Genomic DNA, 27,949 nt, shown 5'->3' with positions numbered 1-27,949 from the left:
TTATTCCCTCCCGGCATAGGTGACACATCTGAGATGCGGCCAGACGTTGGAGGCAGCTAAAGCCACATCAAAGCTTTCCTTGAAAAAAATTTTTTGGGGGGAAGGGCTGGGGGAGGGGGGTAAGAATCATTAAAACAATGCATTTAGAACAGAGGGATAGGACCTGATGTGAAGGTCAGGAAAGCTGCAACAACAGTCTATAATAATTAATAGAGTTGTCTAATATACAGTGGAGAAATTAAGAGAAAAGTGCCCCACCCACTGCAAAAAATAAAACATAAAATAACAACTAAACTAAATAAATAAAAGGGAGGAAAGAAGGAAAGCTTATATCATGGAAATGCAAAATTACTAAAGGCTGTAATTCAGAAAAAAGAGAGGCAAGGGGAGCTCTGTGTGTTTGGAATTAATGATTACTTTTATATAAAATTAAACATTTTCCTCGGCTTGTCAAATAGCTTTCTCTCTTCTAATTCTTACTACATGCAGGTTTGGGGGGAATAGGATTATTCTCCCCTTCTCTGAATATGTTTCCTAACTTAACAAAGGACTTAATTTCAATTGGTGAGTCTCCAAACAGATGTCGGATTTGTAAAATCAGGAGGAATCTGAATTTTAATCCAGAGTAACAAAACAAAGGTTTTTTAGTGCATTTTCAGATTGGATGATGTCACTAAATTGAAAGAAAACATTTAGCTACTGTAGCTCTTTTAAAAGTCCAAGATCAATAACGGAAATTGGAAGTCTAATTATATGATTATATACAATGTAGGAAACAAAGCATTTAAATGTGAAATATTTTTTGAGATTCCACACAAGGGGGCCAAATCAGATTATTCCATGTACGGCTCTGATGGGGAATAAATTTATAAAATAACTAAAAAAATATATTGCTAAATAATACAAACAACTCCTCTGCAAGACGGTTCGGTTTTATCAGCGTAAATGTGCACACAAGAGGACATCGGTTTATCAGCGGCTCTCCAGCAGGGCCTCACTTCGTGCTTTGAAACCTCTTCACTTCCGTCTAGCTAAAAACAAGTTCTTGTAACAGCTGTGCTATTTACATTGTTCCCTTAGTTGTGCATTGCCCTGGTCTCCGAAAATGAAAGGAAATGCACTACAGTAGCAGCTGATGCTTTCAACTTGCCCCCACATTCCCTACCAGACTCATTCTTCTCACCCTCTTCTCGGCCCTTTTCAAAGCAGGTAAGTAAAGCTGTGCAGGAGCTTCAGACAGAGCTCAACTTGTGTGAGGAGCGGGGCAGGGTGGAAAGCCGGAGGTGCGGGACTGAAACGGAGAGCCAGGCACAGCCCACGGCAGTCAGCTCCCAGTGCACTACCAGCCTGCCTCCAAGCACGCCCTGCTCCCAGAACTGTGCCCGAGAAGAGCCTCACAGGGAAGGGATGAGGCACACTTTGTTTCCAAACACAACAGAACATCCTGTTTCAGAGGAGATGAGTGCCTGTTTTCTTTAGGATAGGTACAAGACAGAATTCTGGGCTCCATTCAGTTTGATTCCTATTAGAATCCTGGCTGAGAAACAATCACTTCGGAGCAAACCATACAGCAATGCACTGTCATCACCACAGTCTAGTCCATAAGTATCAGCGCTACCTCCATTTCAAAGGTTGTTAAAAGGCTATTTCAGAATATATTAGTCCATTAGTTGAGTGGTATAATTCTTCCAAGTACATTTTATTACAGGTTAGTTTTGGAAACACGCATTCGAGAAGTATAACTGATAAAATTTTAAAAGGAATGCAGACATGATGCTTGCAGCTTACAGAATTAAGATTGCTCAATCCACACAATTCAACTTAACAACAATAAAAAAAGTCTGTCAAAACTGCCGATTGTAATAAGGCAAATACTTTCATTAATTACATTCATTGTAAATTCAGGGGCCAGAGCTGCAGGTAATTTCCCCACATAGAGGTTTTTAAGGCTATTGTTAGTTCCAATAACATTTTAAAATTCAGCTTCTCCACCTAAGCATGAACATATGCAAATATACACGAGCAGATAGTCTGTCTTGCAAAAAATATAACGTGGATGCATCACTCCTCTCAGGAATAATCTTACATATCAGAACTGCAATTGATTATATTCATTTAGTGTATACATCTGCTTCATGTAGAGAAGATAAAATGCAAGGAGGTTAGAGGGTGCGAGTTTTGCGTACTTTTACCCTTCATTTTCTATGTCATTATTACTTTTGCTAAGAGGAGACATCCCTCACGCGTCTTCAATCAGAAGATTTGTTGAAAACCACTTCCTCCAAGCCTCTAAATTAGCATTCACATCACCTAGAGAATGATGACATCCTAACAGAAAACTTCTAGGAAAGTCTCAATCGAAACTCAGAAATAATTCACAGTACTCTTATTATAGGCGATTGAGAAATTTTTTAAATTACAATATGGGCCACTATTTTATCCCTGAATATAAAAGTAGAAACACTCAACCTAACTATTGAATAACTAAAAAAATAAAACTACTCTATCTCTGAAAAGAATACCAAAGCCTATTTGGTGAGTTTGGCCTAATTAAAAGCACAGAATCACTCAGCATTGTTCATTGATAGGGGGATAAAAATCATAAACATTGCTATCAGTATTTGCTGGGCCACAAAAAAAAAGTATGAGGCTGCATTACTGTACAAGCTAACAAACTCAGAAAAAAATGAGAAGTCACTTGAGTGCTATTTCCTACAGAAAGAAAGTGTTAAACAATGATGAGAGCTTTGGTTACTCTTAGGTATGTATCTAAGTGTACACAAACTAGAAGGGCATTTATTACATCTATATGTCTTTCCCCAAAAGGATAATAAATTCATGATATCTTACGTTAAACTTTGGGTGAGAAAAGAAAGTTTATTAAAAAAACAGTTTTCAGTAAAGTAAACCAGATTGTTAGGGGGGAAAAATACCCTAATCATTTACTTCTTTGTGAAACCAATGCCAGTAAAACAGTCTGAAGTTAGTCTACATTAAAACTAGACTTTGGTATAGTTTTAAGATATTCCTTTGTTTTTCCCTTTTGGGCTTTTAAAAATATGAATTTTCCCCTGATGCCAACCAATAACAATGATCTCTGGGACAAGCATGACTTGCATAGATCTGTTTCTTAAAGACAATCAGCAGAGACTATTTCTAGCAATCTAATCGATACTTTTGCTATGTGCTGATTTTCCTGGAAAAAATGAACACAAACATCTTACTTCAGATTTGGAAACTCAATTTTATAGGGAAAAGCAGAATTAAAAAAAAAAAGCAGGCTAGGAAGTACTCACCTCTTCACGTAATTTTATCAACTGCAACATGAATGCACAAAAAAAAGATAAAAAGGAAAGAAATGGCAGGAAAGAAAGATCAGTTGTGTGACAGGATACAGAATTAACATTGACAATTTATCTGTTTACATGTTTAGCATTTAAAAATCACAGACAAACACATTAAAAGAACCTAAACATAGACTACATGCAGAGTTTTTTGAACGAATAAAGATCACTTTCTCACACTGTCACATTAAACAAAGAGAATAGTGTGAAATTCTCTTTTAAAGTACATCTAAGACACCATCATGAAATAAAGGGGAACGACTTCATAGAAGTCTATATTATAAAGAAAGAAAACAAGTTTACTGTTCCTCTCTTCTAAGAATGTACCACTAAAAAGGTTTTGTATATACAAGTTTTCAAGATGTTTCTCGATTTTGAATCTTGACAACTGATTTCAGAGTCTACCTACAAATGAAAATGATTACTAGTTCATGCTCTTGTTCCAATAAATATTGAAAAAAACTATTGTTAGTTAATGTCATTATACCCATGCTAGTAAAAAAGATTATATTTGGACATATTGTTTTAATTGAGAATAATACATGACAGAATAGAAAATAATTAGGACATGCTATCAGACAATATTTCACTATCCTTAGAAATATTGCGTATATTAGAGTTAATTTCTAGGTGTTTGTCTTGCTTAAGAGGCTACTGAAATCACATGGTGTTTTAAAATTTTTAAGGGGGGGGGTGTTTATTTTTCAATTTTCTTCATTTTGTAAAGTGGGCCATTTCAAAGCGATGAGCTCTGTTACTTCATGTGCACTGCAGTCTCTCTTCACTGAAGTCAGATCCCACACCACTCTTTGTTAGTCAATTGTCCTATGGTGACATTTTTAAGTCTCCTCTGTAGAATATTTGCCTTAAATACAGCAGATAAAACAAGTCGCTTAAATCTTCAGAGCCTAGAAAATGGACCTAGCCGCACGCCTGGCTCATTCTGCGTGTGTAGTGTGTACATTTGACAGCAGTGCACACCACAAATACTGTATAGTTGAGATGACTGCCGTAGTTTCTGCAGGTGCAGAAACTGAAACCTGTGTTTTTAAGAGACTATAAACCACATTCTAAGTCTGAAATGTGCATCCTCAGCAATTCAGGTCTACAACTGATAATTTTTAAACATCCAAATATCTGTAACATCTGTTACAATACTTGACATATGCAGGCCAATAAATTAAACTATTGCTTTGGGAGAAACGTGCTATGAATTGCCCACTATAAGTCTCTCTAAAAGTATCATGTTTACGATAGCCTGAATTTCTCAATGCTTAATGCTGTTTTTGTTTCCAATTCAAAGAAGGCAGCATGCATTCCAGCTTATGCTGTTATTTCATTTGTTGTATGAAAAGTATTTCAAGTACAAAAGAATGAGATTTCAAAATCGTTATGAATCTCTTATAAAATGGGTACAAAATCCACCACGTAATGTCTCACAGTGCATTAAGTGAAAATGAAACTTTTAATGTCGGCCTTTCAAAATACAAAGGAAGTTATCATTATTTTTAATTAATACTCTGGCACATTCTCTCACCAACCATCCAGTGAGTGTGTATAAAAGCCCCTTCTCATTTTATGTGTAGACTTACTGTTCTTGCCCAGAGGAGGTAAAAATTTAACTTAAAGTACCTGGCCTATCACATATCGGAATCTTTTTCTTTGGTATCCGAACATCATGGGGGAAAAAAAAGGCAAACATTAATTCTCAGAAAGAGACGACCTGGGAATTGATCGCACAGCTATCTTTTCTTTCTGGGGGCACCATTCATCACTTGACTATGATACTTAAAGGGCCAAAGTTTAAAACTACTCCTCAGCAATGGAGACCATTTGGGGCATGCCCCCCTGCCATAATCAATGAGTGTTTAAAATGCTACTCATTTGTTTTTTCAATAGGTTCCAAACAAAAAATGTTCTATCTCGTTTGTGCTGCGTGGCTGCATGCAAGCCCTACGGCGGCTTTGCAGCTAAGCTAGGTAAGGGGAGGGGCTTTCATTTCTAGCTTTTTTTTTTTTTTAAGGGTTGAGAGTTTTCCTTCAAGTAAACAAAAGATGGCCTATACGTGAAAATTAAGAATGCTTAGACTAGACTGAAAGTAGTGATTTCTTATTTTATCGAGCTACTGGCTTCATCATGGGTGACATGAAAGTGAGCCATGCCACCATGTTGAGTTATGATAATCAACATCTTTTTTTGAAACAAAGAGGTTTCTACCCTGCACCCCCCCATGCAGAATTTGCTACAAGAGGTAATCTGTCCCTTTGTGGGCTGCAAAAATCTGGTTTACGCTGGTTTGAACCAGTGGAATCTCTTGTGGTTAAGCCTTCTGCTGTGACTAAATCAAACCTGCTCCGCGGAGCATGCAAGGGGCCTGCGCACGCCTCCGCGTGGGCGGTGCATCACGTGACCCCCGTAACTCCCGAGTTTTTTTTTTTAAAGCTGATAACGCGACTGCCGTCTCTGTCCGCATACAGATAACGAATAAATGCTGAACTCTATTAAACGCCCTTTACACATTATCGTGGGTCGAACACACAATTTTCTGAACTTATGATGACAGTCTATTTATTTTGCTATAAACCCTCAGCACGTAACTAACAGATTTGTGCCTGGTAATGATCTGCTCTGCCAGGGCTATATGAAATGATACCGACCTTCTTTAGATCTTGGGGAATTAAATTGACCAACCTCACCTCCTGGTCTGAGGCTGAAGTTTGACACACTTTATGCACAGCAAGCTCAAATCGGAACTTAAGAGAACCTCGTATTAAAAAATTAAGCAGTCCTATCTGCTGAATATTGCTTTGCTACAAAAAGTTTGGCACGTTTACAAATGTCCTACTCTTTATATATCTGTCTTTGAACCATCTATTTGGGATTTACTCAAATTTCATTTACTCAGGTTAATTCATGGATCAATATAATTTTGTATATGGAAACTGAGACTACTGTGGTTCAAAAGTATTGCTTGGAACATTTCATGTGTCCCATTATGATACTTGACTATGAAGGGAATTTAATTCTATAAGATGTACAATACTTTTTAATTTTTTTCCTTTTCTGAGAATGGTTTTCATGAAACTAAATCAAGTTAACAGGAAGGTTTCCACCCTAAATACAGCATCACTATATTTAAAAAAACTCAATTTCCTTAAAAACTAAAATGTTGATATATGGAATGAAAAATAGAATATTTTTAAAGAATAGAATGATAATGTCTAAGACAACAGCCCTTGGAAAGCTGATGACCCAACAATAGTACTCAAATGTGCAAAGTAGGTAATTTGTCCCTTCTCTGTAAATCAGGGATGAACTGTATTTGTATGGAATAGATTTATATCCAAAATAAATTTGTACAAAGCAATTAAGTTGGAATTAAATGAAGTTGTACACTATATGAGGGGACATTAATTGTGCAGTTGAGTAATTCTTAATTTCTGAAATCTTGACATTTCAAATCATGGTAGAAATGTTTATATCTATATGAGTAAATTAATATCTTCTTTAATTGGAAGATTATAATGATGCGTATAAAGAGCCAGGTTTTAGATGCTTAAAAAAACAACAAAAAAAAAGACAAAAAAAATAACACTTTTATAAATGGCCAGAATGAGAAATAATAGCTATGGTGTTTACATTTGTATAAATCAATACAAAAAAGCCACTATAGGGAAGATGTGTATACTGCATCAAAAATAACTATATAGTTGGTATTTACAATAGTTTATTTTACCTATTTGTAATCATTGCTATGAATTCTTTATTATTTTCATTTTCTATGCCATAATTTTAAAAAATTGAGATATATCCCAATTTTAATAAAATATTGCTATTTTTGTTTCATTTTGTTTATGTCTGAGTTTTATCTGTATATTAAAAGTTTATGATAAGCCAATAAGTTCTGAAAATCAACTGATCAATAATTAACTTAAACTTATTTGTGGGCAGAAAATATTTTCTTTTCTAAATTACAGGTAAGCCTACCCAGAACAAAACCTATCTTCTCTACCACTCAGTTACAAAAACTAATATAAAGAGCCAACTTAAAATCCTTTCTTCCTTTAATGAAAGGGCTTCTGCTTGAATTCCAGCGTCTCTGAATGAATACTGATGCAGAATAAAGAGTTATTCTCAAGTGACCATTCCTGTTTAAGAATGTGTTTTAGTCTGAGAGATTTTCATTCCTACATTATAGTAAAAAGCCTAAAAACAAAATTTAATTTCTTCATTAGGATATGGAAATTTTTCTACACCTGGTAACTAAATATCCCAAGTTAAGTGTGGTTTCTTTGAACTTTCAAAGCTTCTTCAAATGTTAGACTGAAAAGTTCACATAAACAATAATCTAACAGTGATATACCCATGACTATAATTTATCATACTCTTATTTTTTGAAATGACAGCTCCTTATGACTGAACTTCAGGCTCTCTAAGCACTTTCAAAATTTGTAAGTTTGATTTATACAAGTCGATGGGAAATTTCTGTGTAATCACTTTAAAGTGCCAGGGATATAACAGAAAATAGGAACTCAGTTTGTTTTTCTGGAATATATTTTTCTTTAGGCATAATAAAATCATATCTATATGTATGACAAATGTTTTAGGCACATAATATGGCCATTAAGAGAAGTGAACATGCTTTACAAAAAAAAGAAAAGAGGGACCCCAGTCACAGCACTACAACGTCCATTACAATAAAGGAGCCTGAGTGAGGCAGGAATACTCCTTCCTTTCCACTTCCTGTATATTAGGCTGTAGTTTCAAATGACAGAAAGATCCATTGTATATCTTTTTAAAGAACTGACACGGGAACTATGCATTCACTTTTTTTGTGAAAAAATGATAATGCTTTTTTTGCAGTAAAGCTAGGAAGTAAAATTATGATTCAGTCATTCAAGAGGTATGAGCAACCTAAATCTCACTTAAAATAGGAAAAAAATATTTTCCCCTCATTCTTACATTATTTAATCTATTATGAGTAAAACCCCTTTATTGTATCACCCCTTTTCTGTTTCATGGGCTCTCTCTATTTTTTTTTCCTTAGCTATTCTCACATTTCAATCAGAAAAGCTGAAATCCCAAGTCAAATCTTATAGTGTTTACACATGTCTGAATTCAAGCTGATAACATCCCAATAGTGGAGCAGGTGAGATCTTTCCAAAACCAAACATTACCAACTCAGTGATTTTTCTCCCTTTTTGGAGGGTGGATGGATGGGGGCCTTAATCACATAAGCAACACCCCTGTTTATAACATTAACATTATAGGAGACAGTAATATAGTTTCAGCATATATAGATATATATTTGAAATGGTAAATACAAGTATGCAATTTTTATATGTGTCTCAATATATTATGTTTTACAATCTTCTTAAAATTTTGGCTTAGTTAATGAATGATTTATGTTTACTTTTATTTAGTTAGAATAGAGACCTTTATAATACTTGCCAAAGCAACATTAACGAACACCTTCAGGTCTTGCTTCTGAAGTTCCCTATCATTTATTTTCTTTAAAAGTATCAAAGAGAATCAGTCACTAGGGTTGGTTGTCAGAGATATTTTGAAAATCATCTCTGCACTGAGGTTCTTGAAACAATTTTTTAATGTCATATATATTATCTATAGGAATTAATACAATCTTCAGTATTAACGCAAAGAAAGAAGTGGGACATTAGTTAGACTCAGGACACTACTGTGCAACCCAATGAGAACTGACAGCCAAGTAACTTATAAGGCTCTTTCAAGAAGAAACTGGACCTCACTTTTTTTGCTTTTGCAAAATGACTTTTCCTATTACGGTGATGATGATGATGATGATGATGATGATGATGATGATTGTTACTATTTGACAGAGGAAGGACCTCTATATGAGTATCCAATTCCACACTGGTACTTGCAATTTGCATGATACTGAATGTATTTTTAAGAAGCTACACAATAGGAGACTGAGCTGCCCTGTTGAATTTTGAAAGCTTACTTTCATTTGTTTTGCTGCAAGTGTTGATTTAATTATGCTGCATTATATCAAAGCTGCATTGTGTACTTTTTTATTCCTTTTACATGTGTTTGAGGTGAAGACCTTGGCTTTGTCTGCAAACAGTGTGTTTTAAGTTATTCCTTAAGTACTAAATAATAAAGAAAAGAGAAGAAAAGATTTTTTTAAAGATAGCAGACAGTGATCCCACGGTAAAGGGTTAAATGTAAGATCTCCCAGAGACATTTTGAAGTTGATTAAGACCCCAGCTTTGCATTAAACAGTATCGCTTCCACATGAGTTGCTGCTAATACTGTTAAGGAGCAGCTTGAGAGCCCAGTGTGCCAGTGACCTCCTTCACCCTCCAGCCACCCACCGGGCCTTCCTGATTAGCATTCTACCTGGTTCTCTGAGGAATTCCCGTCATCCCCTAGGAGCTCATTGCGTACTTCGTCACTGTAGGCGATCCGTGACCTTTTCTATAAAACAAAACAAAAAGGGAGAGAGCAAGATGAACGTTAGGAAGTAAAGGCTTCCGAGCATTGTTGGTATCAAGGCTGATCATCTCAAACCTCGAGAGCCCCCTAATGGAAACCTATTTGCTAAAATCTGCAAACCAAACTTGTGTCAAGTTCTTGAACTTGAAAAATTTAATGTAAATTAGAAGGTTTTCAAATGCCAATAATGAAAGAAAACTCTGCACTGTGTTAAGTACTCCATTAATATTCAAAATGGCTTGGAAGTAGTATGTTATTCCATACATAGTCACTCAAATAAGAACACTAAGCTGAAGGAAAGGCAGCTATACAGCTGTGTATCTGCAAAACTCACCAGACTGCAATGACAACAGGAGCATACAGGGTTCTTAATATTGTGGCAAGAAATGGATTTTATAATATAGGTCTTTCAAAAGCTCTAATTCTAAAATAAAATTATATCTGCATACATACACTGGAACACCTGGAAAACTGTACATCTATATTTCACTGCTGTGATGTTACTAACCAAAAAGAGATGAATTTAAAAGCCCATCCCATTCCCAAACAATAATTTAACTGTCTTCAAGTCTTCTATAAATAATGGCCTAAGGAAAAGTGTGTATGTGTGTGTGTGTGTGTGTGTGTGTCCGGTAAAAACAAATGAAATTTCTCAATCTCTATAAATAAAAGCAAGTAGGCTATGAGTCAACTTTTCACAATCCCAGGAAATAAAGATAAGTGGGCTATAAGACAACATTTCACACTCTGAAATTTTGTTTTATAAGAAGTCTTTCTTTACCTGTACAGTCAGAAGGACATGTCTGCTAGCGATTCACAAATTACCAAAATGACGCCCATTTGAAAAGCTAACAGGCTGGGAAGATTGGTTGTGGAGCTAGAATACAGCTCTTAGATGTTACATCCGCATCACTGCCTCAGACCCAGATTTATAGGCCACTGTGTTGCCGTTTCTGCTTCTGAATCAACTAAGCAAAACCAGTGCATTTAAAAATGGCAGTTTGAAAATGGCACTCTTTTTCTCACTTGGGGTCTAAGGTTAGAACTTAAAATTTCTTTCCCGTCCATCTGTGATCCAAAAAATTATTGCAGTTTAAAAGGACTATCCATAATCCGTGAGCAGAAGTCAACAGGATTTTTTATTAGACTTCTAAACAACTGAATGAGTAACACTTCTTTGCCACATAAGAGTTTACCGTATCTTAAACAGAAAATCATTTTTAAAAGGGCTTTTGACAAGAAAAACCAATAGATTTTAAATCATTTCAAAGTGGCAGCCTTTCTCAATTGTGGTTCTAATCTGAACCACAGGACACAGAAAATTATTTCAGCAACTGTTTTCTCAACTCTCCCAAGAATGGTACATAAAAATTTTTTTTATTATATAGAACAGAAGCCTTAGGGCATTAGGACTTAACTTTCTGGCAGAACCCAGTTGAAAAGTGCTGAATGGAGTATAAATAAAAATAAATACATCTAGATATCCCTTTATTTTATAGGGAAAAAAAGAAGCCAGTCTCACAGAGTTCTAATGGAAGCTTTGGTTAGACTGACACAGAACTCTAGGGTCCTGACTCACAGTGCTCATTCTATCACACAAAATTTCCTCATCCCCCCCCCCCCCGATATACTCAAGAGAAAGACACAAAGAAAAATGCAAAATATTTCAGTATAAAGTAGAGGATGGCATCCCATTCCTGTCCTGAGTCTCTACCCTAAGCTTGCCTTCCCTGCTACAAATGTGTATCAGATACCTTGGCAAATGCAGCAAGTCTGTAAGTAGAAAAATAAAACCCCAAACGTTGCAGGAGGACAAAGTAGAAAAGTTAAGTCATTAGCCCGAGGTCAGTCCTGGCATCTATATCAGATGTCTCAATAATTCAGGACTGACCCAGTTCATTCCCTTACGAACATGCTAGGCTTCTTACCGCCACAAACAGCTTATTAATTAAGCCTGTTTCTCTTGCTGTGTTTATGAAGCTGCTATTAATTAGCTATTTCTATTAACTTCATTCAGAATTGTACCGAGAAAGGCTAAGTTACAAGGACAGTATACTTCATGGCCTTCCTACAATATTTAGATCAAGCCAAACCTTTCTTTTCTTCATATGGAGATCCCCCTACAGTAGTTTCAAACCAGCTAAGCAGAAGTATTTTACAGCATTAAAGGATATGAGAACCTTTAAACAGGCTGTGATATCAGAGCTGCCTTTTTAATTATTCATTTTATCACTATGGGGGACTAAAACGGTCCACAGTATGCAAGAATATCATATGGAGATTGTTTTTGTTTTTCCCTTTTTTGACCAAAATACCAACAAATTGGCATAGATTGTTCAATTACATTATATTCTTATTTTGATTTACTAGACTTCAAAAGAAGAGGAGAATTACAAGCATGTATTCCTAAATATCTCATCTTGTTTTGGTTAGAATCCACTGCTTTTGAAAACCAGCAATTAAGAGTGTGTACACACTCAGCAACAGAAGAGAACTGAGGATTTATCCACAGTTGAAGGGTGGTCCCTAAAAATGTCATTCTTACCATTAGGATGGTAAAAACTGGTCCTTTGGATAGCTTCCTGGATGTAATTAAGCAAATGATATGCTCAGTTTAGAAAACGTTCCTTGATAGGACTGACTTCTGTTAAAGAATGAAAAGATAACTCATTTCAACTATCAGAAATAGTTCCTCATGGAAATGGTATGACTAATAATGGAAACTGAAGTCTGCACTTGAGTATCATTTTACAGAAATTTTTAAAAATCAAGACTTTGTTTTATTAAGAATTATATTTAAATGCCCCACATTGGTATTTTCTCCTAATGGTTTATGGTTTTTAGAGAAACTTTTTAGAGAAGCTGATTGTCATCGACCATCATTTAACCTGCAGGATCATCATTAAACTAATACCAGAAAAAGGTAACTTCCTTTCAGTGACAAACAGCTTATTTTATGGATAATTTTCCTCTAAAGATCAATAAATCATTTCCCCTTTTATGGAACTTTACAAAAATCTTACTCTCCATTACTAAGTACTATGTCATACTTTAATTTGGAAGATTCAAAGTCAATGAAATGGAAACATCTCCTGCACGTTGATAAGCTAACTAAAATAATTTCACTTTATTATCAACTGTATAAAATCAGTGCTTTAGCCAAATGCAAGCCTGAGAATTTGAGCTGGAAATGTCACACACTCAGCTACAGTTTGAAGGAACCCAATTCATAATGCATTTTATAAATAGTTAATGACTTCTATACATAAGCTAACCAGGCAAATCAAGAAATTGTCAACATTTTTAGTCTTAGTTGTCAGTTACCACTGTCTACTGGTGCTTTATATGTGGCTTCTGGAGAAGACAGAAGCTCTATGCAGTTTGTAATCTATTGCAATTTGGGGTCTGTACCATAGGATGGAAAAGCTTCAACTGACAATATTTGCCACACACACACACACACACACACACACACAGTGTTAAATACAAGAGCATTCCTGCCTTAGTTGTTTTTGTATAAAGCTTATTGCTTCTAATTTATACAGTTAGGTGAACTAGACACAACTGGACAGAAGAAACCTATAGACCATATATGAACTATAAAAAATTCCAACAAATTCACAACTGATTGTTATCCCTAAGAAGTTAGATGCACTAAGTTTCGATGGCTATTTTAAATCGATGACAAAAGTGAGCCTTTGGTTTTGAAAGTGAGAATTTCAGATTCCAAGCACTTTTCGCTTGGTCTATGAACAGAAGTTTTGCATGCTGAGTGGCTGATTTTCTTAAAGTGAAGTTCAAACGGATACCCTTGCTCAGTTCTATCTGGCAATTTGGCTTAAAACAATCTATCTACTTGACCCACGCCTTAACATTTCCCAACTGAACTGAATCTATTCCTGGACAGGCACTGCTAAACTAGAAACAAAATGAATTAACTTAGCTTAAACTAATTAAGAGCTACGATCTGTGACACCGCCTCCTATATGATTCTACATGTGAAACAGGGTATACATAACCAGAATGAGGATTCTATAGCCCACCACGAGCATAAGCATAACAATGAAGTTGGTTTATTACTAAAGCGTATATGAGAATTTAATTTCCAAGGAGTGCACATGGCAAAGCAATTGCTTAAATTGCCTCACCTGGGAATTTAATACAATGTTATCATCAGACCAGCCACATTGTAAATAGATTTATAATGCTTTCCATGTGCTGCACTCTGTTGCATATGAATTAAGTAATGATCTGGTATTACAATAAAATCAGCTAGTTCCCACACCTGGCAGACAGGATATTTCACTAAATTAATACCCATACAGCTACATCACAAGGCATGGGAGCGGAAACCATCTCCAAGGCATTGGGCCCGAGTTTTCCATGGGAGGCAAACACTCCATGGTTATGTACAATGTCACTCTGTTGACTGGCTGCTCAAGACAATCTGTTTCTAACATCTGTATCACAGAACTAAGACTTTCTCATTCCCATTCAATCTTGGCCTAATTTTCTTCATTCAGTACTTTAATTACTAATCAGCAATCCACAACATTCACAAACACTAAGAAAGGCCTTTATTCTAATCTATGTGCTGCAGACAGCCAAATAATTGATACAAAGTACAGTATGGTTTTGGGTAAGTAATGAAAGAACAGCTTGTCCTACTTCCTAATCAAATTGGCCTATAGAAGAAATGGTTAATAGATTTCTCCATAGGTCTAAAACAAATTACCCAGTCTGGCCAGACTTTTCCATTGCTTCTACCTTGTCTTTCAGTCTCCATATATTTAATAATGCTCAAGGTTAGCAGGTGATACATCTATTAAAAACTGTTATGCTTTCATAGCCAAAGAATTTAACTGCTCTAAAGAATTTAACTGCTCCTGTTATAATTAACACTTTGGGATAGCTACAGAATACTGTGGAATTATATTTATTAGCTAGTCATATAATTGCTGGCATTCATTTCTTACCCAATTTTATCTGGTTCTAATTAAGTAATGTCATACTTCTGTAATGCCCAGGTGGCATTTGCGAAAATGCATCTATCTTTGGCACAAAGCATTCCATTTTCAACCTCACTTCTGTTTCTCCAAGGCCAAGTTCAGCTCCGCATCCACACACTACCACTGACCCAGGAGTTCAAAAGGCTCATCAGTCCAGGACCGGAAACTTAAATTTTGGGGAAGAAAATAAGGAAATTTGTGAAATGTTGTTTATCACGGTGTTCCGGTGTTCTCTGTGCTATATTTATTTCTAGCAGAAAGCGATTTAAGATGAAAACATGCCATACTACATGATTTAGGTAAAGGCAAAGTAGACTATTAGGCAATGTCTGATCCCTGGGAATGTTAGGATGACAAGGCACAGGGCACTGAGTGAAGACAACAGAAATAACATTTTCATATGTGATCTTGGTCACATTAAGTTTTCTGAATATCAGTTTTCCCAGTCTCTAAAAGAGTGGTGATAACAGTTCTTTCCCAGGACTGCTGTAAGGGTTTAAATATTATCGATATAAACAAATGGAAACCCATCGATATCTTGGATGTAATAACCCTGCAAAGGATGTTCAACTCAAACTAGTTGTTAACATTGAAAAGGATAAAATAAAACCATTACACATACAGGGCTAAGAGTACAAATTAGTGCATCCTTTTTAGAAAATGATTTGCCAATTATACCAGAAGTAGCTTTAAAAGTTCATATTATTTAACCCAGTAATTCCACTACACTGTTCTGCCCAATTCCCTATTTTTGCTGCTATAGTTTTTGGACGGTTCTTAATGGTATAAACTTAACTGCATTCCTTTAATGATATCAGAGAAATTAAGTTCCAATCTGTTTCTTCTAAGTAATCACTTCACAAAACATGGTTTGCTCTTGCTCGAGGGACTCCTTAGAGTTAAAGGTCAAGCTCATTCGCTGGAAAGTGCACATGCCACATGTCACCAATACTATAGTGTTAATAAAGGGAAAACACACTTTCTATCTATCATAAACTCATGGCCAATGGACCATATGCAAGCCACCAGAGAGAAATACTAACATGCCTGGCTGCTAGGCTACCAACAGTTGGAAAAGCAGGTCAGTGTGAGAACACTGAAATAACCCATTGTTCTTGAGTAGGTAATACCAGGAAGAGATAGTTCATTTTATTTTGGGAAAAAAATTTAAACACTAATGTCTTTGTATTATAATCGCTCACATTTACTTCTTTATTTTTTGCTTGTACTTTCAAAAACAGATTACATGTTTGAAAAGGATATTTATGTTTTGGCTGTAAAGAAGATACATTATACCATACTTTCTCTTATTTTTAAATTTAGCTATCATGTCACATCACATGCATATAATGAGGATATATATATATGTGTGTGTGTATACACACACACAGAGGCTTACAAACCCACATACAATCCATATGGAATAATAATTCTATTTATGATTCACAATGCTTGGAGGGACTTTTATTTATACTAGGAACTCCGAGCGCACTGCTGCTACATCATTGAATGATTTGTAAAACAGAGAGCCCAGAAACCATGCGACTGCACTTCTTCATTTCCTTCTCCAGCACTTTTAAACTTGAGCCTGAAATTTAAGTTTAGCGTTAGTGTTTGAAAATGCAACTTGAGTGAGTTAGTATCATGGCTCCACTTGCTTGCATATGCTTGTATTTACGACTTTGACACTGCTCTTGAACACGGTGTGGCTGTGTCTTAAATCATGGTAGCTTGTCAATCAAGAATTAAGTTACTTCATTCAGAAAATCAGCTCATGATAGAATGCCCAGATGTTGTCCACATCTGGAATAGAGTAACTGTGCAGCAGAGGAAATCTAATTCTTTAGTCCTTCTGAATATAAAATAAAATAACTCCATAGACTGTATTTGAAATAATCAGAATGTCAAAATGTTCACTATTTTGTTTAAAAATGATATACACACCTGCTGGAAAATGATACTCTGATCAATGAATGCTGTGGAATAAATGGTCCGTTTGTATTTCTTAAAGAACTACTAAGCCTCACTGGTGGTACCACAGGGGATAAAGTGCTGACCTGCAATGCTGAGGTCACTGGTTCGAAGCCTCCAGCTTGCCTGGTCAAGGGCCACTACAAGCTGGTGCTTCTTGCTCCTCTCTCGCCTCCTCTTTCTCTCTCACTCTCTCTCTCCTCGCTCTAAACCAATAAATAAAATCTTTTTTAAAAAATTTAAAAATTACTAAAGAATGTATATACATTTATATAATTAAGCTGTATCAATGTTTTCCTATGTTAATCTGCCTAGCATTAGAGAGGAAAAGTAATCATTCATTGAAAAATCTGTCAATAGCTATGATTTCAAGCGGTCTAGATACCCAAGAACAAATGAGCTCGTGGATTCTGTGTCACTGACACACAGTATGTATCACACACATGTAGTAACACGTAAGCGCCAGAATCTTCTAGTTGACAGGAATGCGAGGCTTCACCTGGCAGCCTACACATTTAGAGACATTTAGAGATGGGGAGTTCTAAGGTGGGTGGGCGAGCTACCCAACACACAGCTGGGAAAGACCAGGCAGCATGGGGACAGAATCTGCTTCTCGATGCCAGTGCTCTTGTCCCTGTCCCAGACCACCAAGACAGGTTGGGGTTGTCTTAGGACTCATTCTGCAAGGCCAGATTGCCTGCACCATTCACCTAGCTCTATGAACTTAACATCAGTTGACTAGTCTGTAGATTTTGTTTCTCGTCACCCTGCTCCAAAATAAACAGACAGAAACCAAACCTTTACTTTTACATTATTGTCAACATGTATGATATTGACAGTAAATCTGAAAGTTCAAGGGTGACAACTGCTGAAGGGAGAATGTTTTATTTGTCTGATCTCAGAAAGTGAGTCACAAACACACCTATGGGTGTAACTAGATAGGTTTCAAGATTAATCTTCAAAGGCTATCCCATAAAGCAACAATAATCTACCCCCAGGGCAGGAAAGGAGCCTCACCGGTTACTAAGATGTGTTAAGAACTGCCTGCTTGCCCCTGGGATCTGGTGACTCCCTATGCGGTGACTCTAAAATTCTAGATTGCAACCGGCCATTTCATAGGCAAACAATTTTTATAATATATTTTCCTTGGTACTTACTTTTGTACCCATGTTGGGGCAGATTCTTTATTATAGAATGTGCCGTGTTACAGTGAAGTTGCAGTACTCATAACGCAGAGATGTACAATGTGCTTTTTATTGCTTTATGAATATAGCCAATAAAACTATGATACTTAGGCAATAAAACAAAATTCTTTTAGCCTAAATTCTCTATGAAAACATTTGGAAGATTACTTCTATACCAGGGTGACCCAAAACTATTAAATACAATGAGGTAAATATATTGCTTACAAAAATCAGGGGATATTTCAAAAATGAATATGAAGCAATAAAATACAGGTATCCCCTAATTTTTGTTAGCAGTATATTAATATTCATACTTGATTCATAAAGAGCATGTTCTTCCTAAAAATTTCTCCATTTTCAGTTGAATAGAATAAATTACTGCCTACTCGGGGCTTTGCTTCATCAACGAAATTTCTCCTCTTCTGTCTTCAATATGTCACCCTCTACCGGCTCTTTTCTTTAAGAACATAAACATTTTAAGTATACCTCAGCTTTGTATATTTTGAAAAGTTATTTTACCCTATAATACTCTCCCCACTAATGTCCAACCTCTCTTTCTCCTTCCCTTCCTAGCCAAGCTTCTTGAAAGAATATTCTACAAACACTGACCCCATTTCTTCATGCCCAGCCACTTCTCAACGTAAAATAAACCAGACTATTTCCCACCATGTCACAGGACTCCCAGGGTCACCAATGACTTCCCAGTTGTCAAAATTATTAGTCACATTTTTAAACTGAGCTTTTTTTTAAATTTTAGAATGGTTACAAAATTACAGAAAAGTTTCAGACAGTACATAGTTCCCATATAACCCACACCCAGTGTCCCCTATTAATATGGTATGTTTGTCACAATTAATGAGTTATTCATTATAATGCATTATTATTAACTGAAGTCCATACTTTTTTCAGATTCCCTTAGTGCCTCGTGTTATCTGTCCCAGGACATCATCCAAGGTTCCACATTACATTTAGTAGCCATGTCTCCTTAGGCTGCCCTCGGCTGTGACAGTATCTCAGACTTTTCTTTGAGGACCTGAACAGTTTTGAAGAGTACTGGTCAGGTGTCTTGTAGAATGTCCTTCAACTGGAAATTGTGTGAAGTGTTTCCTCTGACTAGACTAGGGTTATATGTTTTGGGGAGGAAAACCACAGAGACAAAGGGCTGTTTTCATCGCAGCATTTCAAAGGTTTATACTAGCAACATGACTTAATCACTGTTGACATTGACCTTGATCACCTGGCTGAAGCAGTGTCTGTCAGTTGCTACTCATTCCCCTTCCCACGCTGCAATCACGCTGCACGAGCCACACTTGTGGAGTGAGGAATGATGCTCCATGTCCTTGAGGGGGGGTATCTACAGACATTATCTGGCATTCTACTGCATGGGAAAGATGTCTATTTAATCATTATTAAACAATTAATTAACATCAGTACGGACACATGAATATTTATTGTATACCTTGGCTCATCATCCAATACTAGTTATTTATTTTGTTTCTCAAACTGTGCTGACTTTGGCACCAATGGCCACTTTACAGTCCTTTTTTCACTTGACCTCTTGATAGCACCTGCCATTGGTGACCTCTTAACCTCAGCAGTTACAGCGCTACCATCCTTTGGAAGTGCACCTATCCTTCTGACCTGTCTTCCTCAGTCTCTCTCAGGACTTCTCTCTCAGTCTGCCCCAGGGCTCTACCTTACTTAGCCTCTCACCCCTCATCTAAACGATCTCATCTTAACCCACTGTTCTAACACCACCTGGCAAAAACATGGTGTTCACATGCTCTACACACAAATCTAATGCCTACTGGCGGCCATAGATCACCTGAAGGCATGTCAGAATTAACACAAGTGAGGCATTTTCTTTTCCTATATACTCCTGCTCCTTCTGCCTTCCCTAATATGATGTTCTTGCCATGCACACGGTCTCCCCAGATAAAAACCTAGAAATTATCCCCCTCTCTCTTACTCCCCATATCCAATAGATCAACAAGCCCTATGGATGAGCCTTTCGGAATGTCCACAACTGGAGCCTTTAGCGGTATTTCCAGGTTGTCTGTTTTCTGATGCACTAGTCCCAATTCTTTCCTCATAACTGTTGTTTCACATGTTTTATCCCTCTTTTTTACATGAATTACATCTGAGAGATACTTGCATGGAAAGTCGGACACGTTTTTAGGCAGAGGTAAGCCAACAGGTGCAAATTCTCAGCTCCTCATCTTGGGGAGTAAAGGAGACCCCTTCAACCTTACCTCCAGCAAAATATCAAAGCCATAAGAGAACCGGTGACTAAAGATACAATGTATTTCAGAATAGGCATGTTAAAGGAGAAAGCAAATTCATTCAACAAATGCCGACATACTGTGGGAACACGCTAAGCAGCAGACTTTCTCTCCAACTTTCTAAGGCGGTACATTTCCCTTTAATTTCACATGTAGGCATCTCTCCTATCAGCGGTTCTATTGTTCTCCTAAGTTAGATGTTCCCGTTTTTTATTATGTAGAAGCTAAAAGTCCACCATTTCAAACGAGACGATGTGCATGCATATTTCATCTTTGTGTGCCTGATTTGTGGACCTGAGGAATGCGGATTACTTCTGTTATCTGCACGAGGAAGCTCCGCGACTGGCGTGGCATTCAGCTCGCTTTTATCTCTGAGACCCCAAATTGTACCGTTAGGCGACGGAGGACACTCATCTAGATTGAACTGTCATACAAATAGATTTTTGTCAGCCATTCAATTTGTATCGGGGAACACACCAGCAAAAACAAAACCCAGCAATTTAAAACAACAAACCTATCTGCTGCTGACAGGAACAAATTACTGTATTTCAAATGAATAAGAATTACTATAGATTGTACAGCCTGTGTGTTGGTGTTACAGACAGTGAAATATTCTTGGAATTGATGTCATCTAGTTTTTCTGGCAGAGGTCTAACATAAAGCAAGCAAGTAGTATGGTTAATACTATAAACATATGAGAAAAAAAATTAACGGACAGGAATTACGTGTTATCAGAAGAGAATGGGGCTCTCTAATAAAACTCCAAGTCAACATTCAGCGGCTGCATGACGACGATGACACTGTGCTACACTCCGAGTCTGGTTTCTGATCTGTAGCTTTTCCAGGAATGCAGAGCAGCTCTGCCCATGAAACAATCAGTTTGAGGAGTGAGACCACCATTCTCCCTGAGCCCAAACTGATTCTGGCTATCTTCAACATCCCCAAAGAACAACTGAAAACTTAGAGAACCAACCTCACCACAGTTACACCTAATCTCTTCTATATCTCAGACTATTTGAAAAAATATTCAGAGTTGATCTAGTCAAAGTTGGAGTTAATCACAACCATTAAAGATGTTGATAAAATACGATCAATAAAAATACAGTAATAAATTTCTCCGCCCCTGTTCTTCCTGTTTGACTTGAATCCCGCCCACTTTTAGATCAGTTGCGTTTCACTGTGGAACTTCTGTAGCTACTCCTTCAGTGACATCCAGACTCGGGCTTGTGGAATCAGACACTGCTGGGAGGAAAACACGCAAGCATGCACATTCAGCCCTATGAAGCCACATCAAACTGAAATAGAACATAAACAAACTTAAGGGTCAAAAACTTCAATTGAACCCATGCAATTTTATCTAACCAGTTCAATTATCCAAATGCAAATATTTACATTTTGAAAGTTAGTTTTCTTCTGTTAAGATTACGTAACAAAAGAATTTAGCACCTTACAAAATTCTGTAATATGTCAAATGGTTAAGCTATAAAGCTATGTGTTGTTGCAACAGGTGCTTTATGTAAAGACCTGAGACTTTATTAAGGGACAATCTGAAAAAAAATTAAATACACCAGATCAAGGCAAGAAAAGGACCCCATGAATAGTAGCTAAAATAGATGACAGGTCAAAAACAAGGTAAAATATAACGTTTCAAGTCACTTCACAGATAACAGAGCTATCTGAGAAAAATTATTTTTACTTGGAAGAAAGTTATAAAATCACATTACTTTAAAAACATTAACAGATGCATGATGTATGCAACTTACTTTCAAATGACTTGGAAAAATATATACATGCATAGGTTGAGGGGAAAAGATCAATAGAGAAGGGATACATAAATAATAAAGCAAATGAAACAAAATGTTAATAGGCAAATATAAGTAAAGAGTAGCTGTATGGCCTTTGAACTATTCTTCAAGCTTTTCTGAAAGCTTGCAATTATTTCCAAATAAAATGTTTAAAATAATTAAAAAGTGTGGAAAGATTATTGAGAGAAGGAAGCAAAGCTTTCTGGCAAACTACTAATCAACAACTAGCTAATATATGAGATTAGATAGATGTCAAAATAAACCCCTGATTAGATAAATAATATGCAGTTACTATTAAACAAAAATCTGAGCCTGACCAGGTGGTGGCGCAGTGGATAGAGCGTCGAACTGGGATGCGGAGGACCCAGGTTTGAGACCCTGAGGTCGCCAGCTTGAGCACGGGCTCATGCTTTGGTTTGAGCAAAGTTCACCAGCTTGGACCCAAGGTCACTGGCTTGAGCAAGGGGTTACTCGGTCTGCTGTAGCCCCCCCCCACACACACACACACAAGGCATATATGAGAAAACAATCAATGAACAACTAAGGAGCAGCGACGAAGAACTGATGTTTCTCATCTCTTTCCCTTCCTGTCTGTCTGTCCCTATCTGTCTCTCTCTCTGGCTTCTGTCTTTGCCACAAAAAAAAAATAAAAATCTGAGACCATTACTCCTTACGAATCCAGACAATTTAGAAACATTTTTTAAAATTTAAGACTTTATTTATCATTTTAGAGAGGAGAGAGAGCGAGAGAGAGAAAGAAAGAGAGAGAAGGGGGGAGGAGCAGGAAGCACAACTCCCACATGTGCCTTGACCAGGCAAGCCCAGGGTTTCGAACCTGTGACCTCAGCATTACAAGTCAACACTTAATCCTCTGCACCACCACAGGTCAGGCAAATTCAGACAATTTAAACTGTTTATTTTATTTTTTTTACCATATATGATGGTGTTTCCCACTTTTTTCAATAAAAATGTAAGATTTTATTTGCAGTTTTAAATGAGTAACATAATTACCTTTTGTAATTCAGCTATTAGAATGGACTCCAAATCATACATACTTAGAGAAGTTCAAAGTTATCTGTTCATAATAACAGAATATTATCTACCATTTAAAACATTTTGGCAATACAGTGCATTGCTTTTTCTGTCATTTCATTCTGAATTAAAAGTTTTGAGGACAATAATTCTAAATCAGATTGCTTGATGAATAATAAATTATTATTTTACTATTTACAAAAATGCCTAGAAGAAACTAATGCAAATCCCATCAGGTGTTCGGCGCTGACACAAGACCTTTCGGTCACTCTCTGATGTTCTGGAGAACACGCGCTCGCAGATAGTCAGCTCTGGGCCCACTAAACTGTGACTTGATTTGCAACCACGGTACTGCTGATCTGTCTAATTTTGACTGTGATAGCCCTGGACAGGGACTGAATGTAATTCTAGCCTCTGAAAAGAACATAGCCAATTTTGGCACTCTATAAATATGTGATAATAATAGAACCTTAGGGCTAGAAGGGACCTTGAGAGGTCCTTAGTGTGCTTTTCTCCCTTACATCCTCGCACACTGAATGTGCATCGTGTGGAGACCTTGGGAAGGAGGTTTCTTTAACTTTCACAAATGAGGTTTTCCAACAGTCACTGGTTACTGTCAGAAAGCCTCTCCCTAAATTCAGTGGAAACCGGTGGCACTAGAGTTGCGCAGATCGCAGAGACCAACACCAGCTGCTGGCTGAACCTGGCGTAACAGTTCTTCACAGACCTGAAGACATTTAACTCTGCAACCTTCCAGCCAGGGCAAAGGATCCAGACCTTTCTTCATCTGTCTAATTCTCCAAGCCTTTAATCGGAGGGACCCACCCCTGAATTTCTCTGTCTTTAGGCATGGTAACCCACTATACTCAGAGAGGGACATTAGTAGATTCTTCCAGAAGCTAACACAGTATACTCAATCTTATTCATGGTATGTAAGGTTGAGGCCACACCTCTTTCTGTTCATTCTTATTTTTGCTCTGAACACATTTAATATTACACATATACTTTAATTTTTATTTGAGTTTTAGGGCTAGTTTCTGTTATTCTTATTTTTTTGTCATTTGAGGAAACAATATGAATAATTAGAAAGGCCTCCAGGTTGGGCACATTGGGTCCAAATCCCAACTTTGCCCTTTTCTAATTGTGACTAATAAGCAAGTTTTTGAATCTCTATGTACCTCTGGTAAAGTTTATAAAACAGATATAGTGCTTAACACATACAAGGAATTAAAAGAAAAATACCTACTCTGATAATATACTGCTCACAAAAATTAGGGAATATTTTATAGCTCCATATTTCTTTTGAAATATCCCCTAATTTTTGTGAGCAATATAATTATTGAGAATGGCAGCAAGTCTCTTCCTCTAGCACATCAAATTATTTGAAGATGGCTACCCAACTCTCATGCTTCAGTTTCACTCTGGTTGTCACCCTGACTCCTGATTGTAAAGACCAGATTGCCACTCCATCTTGGTCCCTCCTGGCTCTTGGGACTCAATATTGCCTCCCCACTATTAGTCTTCTGTTCTTTCGACTCTTTTTATGTATACCTGAACTTGATTTTCTGTTTTCAACTTCAATGTTTTTTGAGGGTTTAGGGTCCCATTCACCCTTTTGCTCTGTCTTTAGAGAGAAAATATTTGTATCTGTTATCCCAAACTCAAAAAAATTCAGATAGTAATGCAACCCCAACCCAGAAGCTTCAAAGATAATGTGCTTGGTTATCAGCAAATTATTTAACAATAGGAATTAAAGTAGGAGTCAAATCCCAGCTTTGCTATTACCTGTCTGATTGCATAGAGGGTGTTCAACCTTTCTGAGGCTGCATATCTACGAAAGGGAAATAAAACTGCCTACTTTGTCATGATTAAAGGAGGCTTGCAAGAGGAACACTGCCATATAAGGTACCAGGCTTGCTCTAAGTCGTCCTTTTTCCTCTCCTTCCCCTCTGGGGTGCAGTAGGTGGGTGAAGAACAAATGTGCTCTGAATTCTGTATTCTTGGTAAAACTAGAAAACAGATATTCTTCATCGATCCCAAAATATGTGGAGAGGTGTCCGAAAGCAGATGAGATCACGCAGAGCCACTTGGTAGAAGGTGACAAAATGCATGAAGGACAATAACAACACTCCACAATACACTTCTTGAAGGTGAGGAACTCGTTGTAAAGCACAAAGTCTATATGCTTTGTTTGAAACAGTGGATGCGGGAACGGGAGTAAGCAGGCTGCTGGCAGACGTCTTCCTCAACACAGTTTGCTCAGAGAAGCAGAGGAGGCAGAATTAAAGAATAATACAGGACTTCTGATTCCCAGAGAACGCAGGGAGTCACAAGAGACCATTGCTTCCACCGTAACAAACAAAACAAGCTGGAAAAGCTACACAATCATAATTTTAAAACCTGATTACAGAAATCTGATAACACAAAGGCATCGAAGGAAGTACATTCCAGAAACTCATGAGCCTTTTATAAAACAGAACAGACCCATGGCTGTTCTCATTGTTGGAGGAGTGGAAGGAACCAAACTTCTATCCCACCGTTTAGGGCTACATCAGGGCTGGCACACAGGTTAGGACTTCAAGGAACTTGAGTCGCAAAGTGAGAGGTAGGGTCTACTAACCAATGCTTTCCTCTGGGTCATCACTGCGTGCTCAGGACATGGTAGACTGCTGAGAGAGATGCTCCTTTGGGTTACACAATACCTCTCCCAATTTTAAGGCAGCTGGTGCTCTGAAGCTAGGGTCCAAGGTTTCAGGGCTGAGAGAAGTGCATACTGAGCCCGCTGAGATCCTGGCCACCGTAGGTTAGGGATGAAGAAAGAGAGCTAATAGAAATCTGTCTGAGGCTTTCCAAAAGTGCAGCAACCAAAAGTTGGAATGGCAGAGGGGAGGGAACAGGAGAGCTAAGAGAAAATCCCCGGAGGCATTCTGGAACTCAGCAGTGTTCACAGCTCAGGCCCAACTGAAGGGAAAACTCTAACTACAGCCTCAATGCGTATAAATTCAACATTTTATTTGTTCTGTTTTTCTTTTGATAAAATTTTACTTTTTTTACTCTTTTATATAAAATATCTAGAATAAAATAAAAAATTACAAGACATATAAAGAATAAAAAAATGTGACCCATGGTCAGTGAAGCATGCTAAGGATGATCCATATATGTGAATTATCGCTTAGAGGCTTTAAAATAATGATCATAAAAATGTTAAAGAGCCTGACCTGTGGTGGCTCAGTGGATAAGGCATCGACCTGGAATGCTGAGGTTACTGGTTCAAAACCCAGGGCTTGCCCAGTCAATGTACATACGGGAAGCAACTACTATGAGTTGATGTTTCCCATTCCTCACCCCCTTTTCTCCCGCTCTCTCTCTTTCTCTCTCTCCTCTTTAAAATCAATAAATAAAAACTTAAAAAATATATTAAAGAATATGGTGGGGAAAAAATGTACAATGAAGATATGGAGATTTATTTTATTTTTTTTGTATTTTTCTGAAGTGTGAAGCAGGGAGGCAGAGAGACAGACTCCTGAATGAGCCCGACTGGACCCACCGAGCAAGCCCACCAGGGGGTGATGCTCTGCCCATCTGGGGTTGTTGTTCCTTTGCAACCGGAGTCATTCTAGCACCTGAGGCAGAGGCCATGGAGCCATCCTCAGCACCCAGGGCCAACTTGCTCCAGTGGAGCCTTGGCTGAAGGAGGGGAAGAGAGAGAGAGAAGCATGGAGAAGAAGATTGCCGCTTCTCCTGTGTGCCCTGACTGGGGATTGAACCTAGGACATCCATACCCCAGGCAGACGCTCTACCACTGAGCCAACTGGCCAGAGTCGAGATAGAGAATTTTAATATAGAAAAAGAGTCTAAAAACATGAACAAAATAGAGATGTCAGCACAAAAGATATGGTATGAAAATGTAATTGAAATATGATGTCATTAGATGGACTTAAGAGCAGACTAGAAACAGGAAAGAAAGAATCTGTCATCTTAAAAGGAGGTCTGTAGAAGGACCAAATACTGAAAAGCAAACATAAAAAAAGCAAGCAAAGAGAGAAAAAAAACGCAACTGAAGACTATAAAATAATATGAAGTGGTCCAACGTAAGTGTAGTTTCATTAAAATGAGGAAGAGAGAGAAATAGGCAGAAGAGATATTTGAATAAATAATGACTGGCACTTCTAGAACTGATGAAAAAGTTCATCCCACAGGTCCAGGAAACTCAGTGAGTCACAGGCAAGTTCACACCTGCTCTAAAGAAACCACACCATAGGCCTGACCTGTGGTGGCGCAGGTGGATAAAGCGTCGACCTGGAAATGCTGAGGTTGCCGGTTCGAAACCCTGGGCTTGCCTGGTCAAGGCACATATGGGAGTTGATGCTTCCAGCTCCTCCCCCCTGTCTCTCTCTTCTCTTTCTCTCTCTCTCTCCCTCTCTCTCTTCTCTCTAAAATGAATAAATAAAATAAAATAATTAAAAAAAATATGAATCTTTATAAAAAAGAAAAGAAAAGAAAGAAACCACACCTAGGTACAACATAATTAAACTGTCTGCTGAAACACAAAGATACATAGCAACTCTTAAAAGCAGCCAGAGGATAAAAGAGCATCATTACATATCAAGCGTAAAAATAGCATCAGTGCCGGTTGACCTCACCAGAAACAATGGAGGCCAGAAGACAACGGCATTACACCTTTAAAGTACAGAAAGGGCTGGGGTGGGAGGAGCCTGTCAAGCTAAAAGTCCAGTGAAAAGTTCATTCAAAAATGATAGTAATAGCTAATATAATTTGTATGCCAACTATACTTTTTTGGTGTGTGTGACAGAGACAGAGAGAAAGAGAAGAGAAATGGACAGATAA

At 37.4% G+C, this 27,949-nt stretch overlaps 1 protein-coding gene across 5 annotated transcripts in view; it reads right to left on the bottom strand.

Annotated features, from left to right (window-relative positions):
* Window positions 1–27,949, bottom strand: part of VTI1A (vesicle transport through interaction with t-SNAREs 1A) — a 394,338-nt gene that overhangs the window by 297,736 nt on the left and 68,653 nt on the right. For 3 of the 5 annotated variants that reach the window (XM_066238519.1, XM_066238520.1, XM_066238517.1), the window contains exons 4-5: window positions 9,723–9,800; window positions 3,297–3,317 (exon numbers count right to left, since the gene is read on the bottom strand). In XM_066238519.1, coding sequence (XP_066094616.1) covers window positions 3,297–3,317; window positions 9,723–9,800 — 99 coding nt within the window. The remainder of the gene's footprint in view (window positions 1–3,296; window positions 3,318–9,722; window positions 9,801–27,949) is intronic. The other 2 variants (XM_066238521.1, XM_066238518.1) reach the window with 1 other exon arrangement.

This window comes from Saccopteryx bilineata, chromosome 7 (genome assembly GCF_036850765.1).
Source record: "Saccopteryx bilineata isolate mSacBil1 chromosome 7, mSacBil1_pri_phased_curated, whole genome shotgun sequence".
Taxonomy (NCBI): Eukaryota; Metazoa; Chordata; class Mammalia; order Chiroptera; family Emballonuridae; genus Saccopteryx; species Saccopteryx bilineata.
The sequence above is the reverse complement of the archived record's forward strand: the minus strand, read 5'-3'. Positions and strand labels throughout refer to the sequence as shown.